The following is a 2,500-nucleotide window of genomic DNA, read 5'->3' on the forward strand; positions in this document are numbered from 1 at the left end:
TCTGGGAAATGCTTATCTTAGTCTAGGTAATTTTAAACAAGCCATTGAGTACTACGAAAAACATCTTAGTATTGCTAAAGAAGTAGGGGATAGGGCTGGGGAAGGATCAGCCTATGGAAATCTGGGAAATGCCTATGGCAATCTAGGTAATTTTAAACAAGCCATTGAGTACTACAAAAAACATCTTAGTATTGCTAAAGAAGTAGGGGATAGGGCTGGGGAGGGATCAGCCTATGGAAATCTGGGAAATGGCTATCGCAATCTAGGTAATTTTAAAAAAGCCATTGAGTACTACGAAAAACATCTTAGTATTGCTAAAGAAGTAGGTAATAGGGCTAGCGAGGGATCAGCCTATGGAAATCTGGGAATTGCGTATTTTAGTCTAGGTAATTTTAAACAAGCCATTGAGTACTGCGAAAAACATCTTAGTATCGCTAAAGAAGTAGGAGATAGGGCTGGGGAAGGATCAGCCTACGGAAATCTGGGAATGCCTATGGCAATCTAGGTAATTTTAAACAAGCCATTGACTATCACGAAAAACATCTTAGTATTGCTAAAGAAGTAGGTAATAGGGCTGGGGAGGGATCAGCCTATGGAAATCTGGGAAATGCCTATGGCAATCTAGGTAATTTTAAACAAGCCATTGAGTACGACAAAAAAGCCCTTAGTATTGCTAAAGAAGTAGAGGATAGGGCTGGGGAGGGAACAGCGTATTTAAATCTGGGAACTGCCTTTTGCAATCTAGGTTATTTTAAGGAAGCCATGGATTACCATGAACACAGTCTTAGTATTTTCAAGGATATTGGGGACTGTCTTGGAGAGGGAATCGCGTGGTATTCGCAAGGTCATGATCATGAATTGCTGGGTTCCTTGATTAATGCACTCAGTTGTTATCGTTTAAGTATAAAACATTTTGATGAAACAAGGCATAATCTGAAGTCAGTAGACGAATTAAAAGTAACTTTTCGTGATTCTTATCGCGTGGCATACACTGCTCTGTGGAGGACACTTTTGAAGAATGGAGAGATTGAAGAAGCTTTGTATGCTGCTGAGAAAGGTCGAGCACAGGCTTTGAGCGATATTTTGCAAGATCAATACGGCATTGACTCTCAGTCATTTTCTGCACTTGCTCCGAATCAAACTCTTATAGCTGCATTAGAGCGTTTACCTTCACAAGCCGTTTTTGTGGCACTTGACGAGAACAAGATCACGTTTTGGGTGCTAAGAAAAGACAGCAAGATCAGCTTTCGACAAAACGAAATCGCAAATGGAAGTGCTGATTTGTTGATGGAAACTTTTTTGAAAGGGATCGGCGTGGGGGATGGTGTCAGATGCGAGAATCGTTCTTTGGATCCACTACGCAATGACCTGTCTTGGAGCAAAAGATGTATCAGTGAGAAAGCAGTTCTACCATTTTCATCCTTTCTTAACTCTTTACAACCGTTGTATGATGTCTCACTCGGGCCAATTGCAGACTTGCTTCAAGGAAATGAGTTAATCGTTGTTCCCGATGGACCATTTTGCTTGGCTCCATATTCTGCATTGAGTGAATCTATCAGGATCCGCACCATTCCCTCGTTGACCGCTTTTAATGTGATCGTTGGTGCACGTGATGACTTCCACAATAAGACTGGCGCACTGCTTGTAGGTGATCCGTGGTTGAAGGAAGTTCGACCCAATTTGGAACAGCTTCCGTGCGCAAAACAAGAAGTAGAGATGATTGGAGAACTTCTGCAGACAACACCGCTGACTGGAAAAAGTGCCACGAAAGCTGAGGTGCTGAAAATTATGAAATCAGTTGCTTTAGTTCACATTGCAGCTCACGGAAGCGAAACGACGGGAGAAATTGCTTTAGCCCCAAATAACGAACGGAAATCGCAAATCCCAGAAGCGGAAGACTACATTTTGAAAATGTCGGATGTCCAGACAATTTCTTTTCGAGCAAGGCTAGTTGTGCTGAGCTGTTGTCACAGTGGCCGGGGAGAAGTGAAGTCGGAGGGAGTGGTGGGAATTGCAAGGGCTTTCCTGTGTGCTGGAGCTCGGTCTGTTTTGGTGTCACTCTGGGCAATTGATGACGAGGCAACGTTGCTGTTCATGAGGAGCTTCTACCAGCACCTGGTAGATGGAAAAAGCGCAAGTGCAGCTCTTCAACAAGCAATGAAATCTTTCCGAGAGTCAAAGCAGCATTGCGCTATAAAGCACTGGGCGCCATTTGTGCTGGTTGGCGATGATGTCACCCTGGAATTTCCAAAAAAATGGTAAGTGAAGTTCGAGTTTAACTCAGAAAACAAGAATACTTTCAAATTGGAAAATTGACTATGGTAATCAAATAGGCCTAAGATGGCATGATAACGAGATGCTACAATAGACAAAAGTAGTTGGGTAGGTTATGTAAATGATCCGCACCAGAGCTGTATGTACCTCAACTCGCTTCTGTTAAAGCGCAAAAGAAATAGTTTCACCTTCTCTTATATAGACCCCTCCCCCTATTCAATGTTGG

At 42.8% G+C, this 2,500-nt stretch overlaps 1 protein-coding gene across 1 annotated transcript in view; it reads left to right on the forward strand.

Moving 5' to 3' along the window:
* The first annotated feature begins 751 nt into the window (after positions 1-751).
* Positions 752-2,500, forward strand: part of LOC138047272 (tetratricopeptide repeat protein 28-like) — a 2,363-nt gene continuing 614 nt past the window's right edge. The window contains exon 1 of the mRNA XM_068894034.1: positions 752-2,258. Coding sequence (XP_068750135.1) covers positions 763-2,258 — 1,496 coding nt within the window. The 5' untranslated portion in view covers positions 752-762. The remainder of the gene's footprint in view (positions 2,259-2,500) is intronic.

The sequence above is a fragment of the Montipora capricornis genome, chromosome 4 (genome assembly GCF_036669925.1).
Source record: "Montipora capricornis isolate CH-2021 chromosome 4, ASM3666992v2, whole genome shotgun sequence".
NCBI lineage: Eukaryota > Metazoa > Cnidaria > Anthozoa > Scleractinia > Acroporidae > Montipora > Montipora capricornis.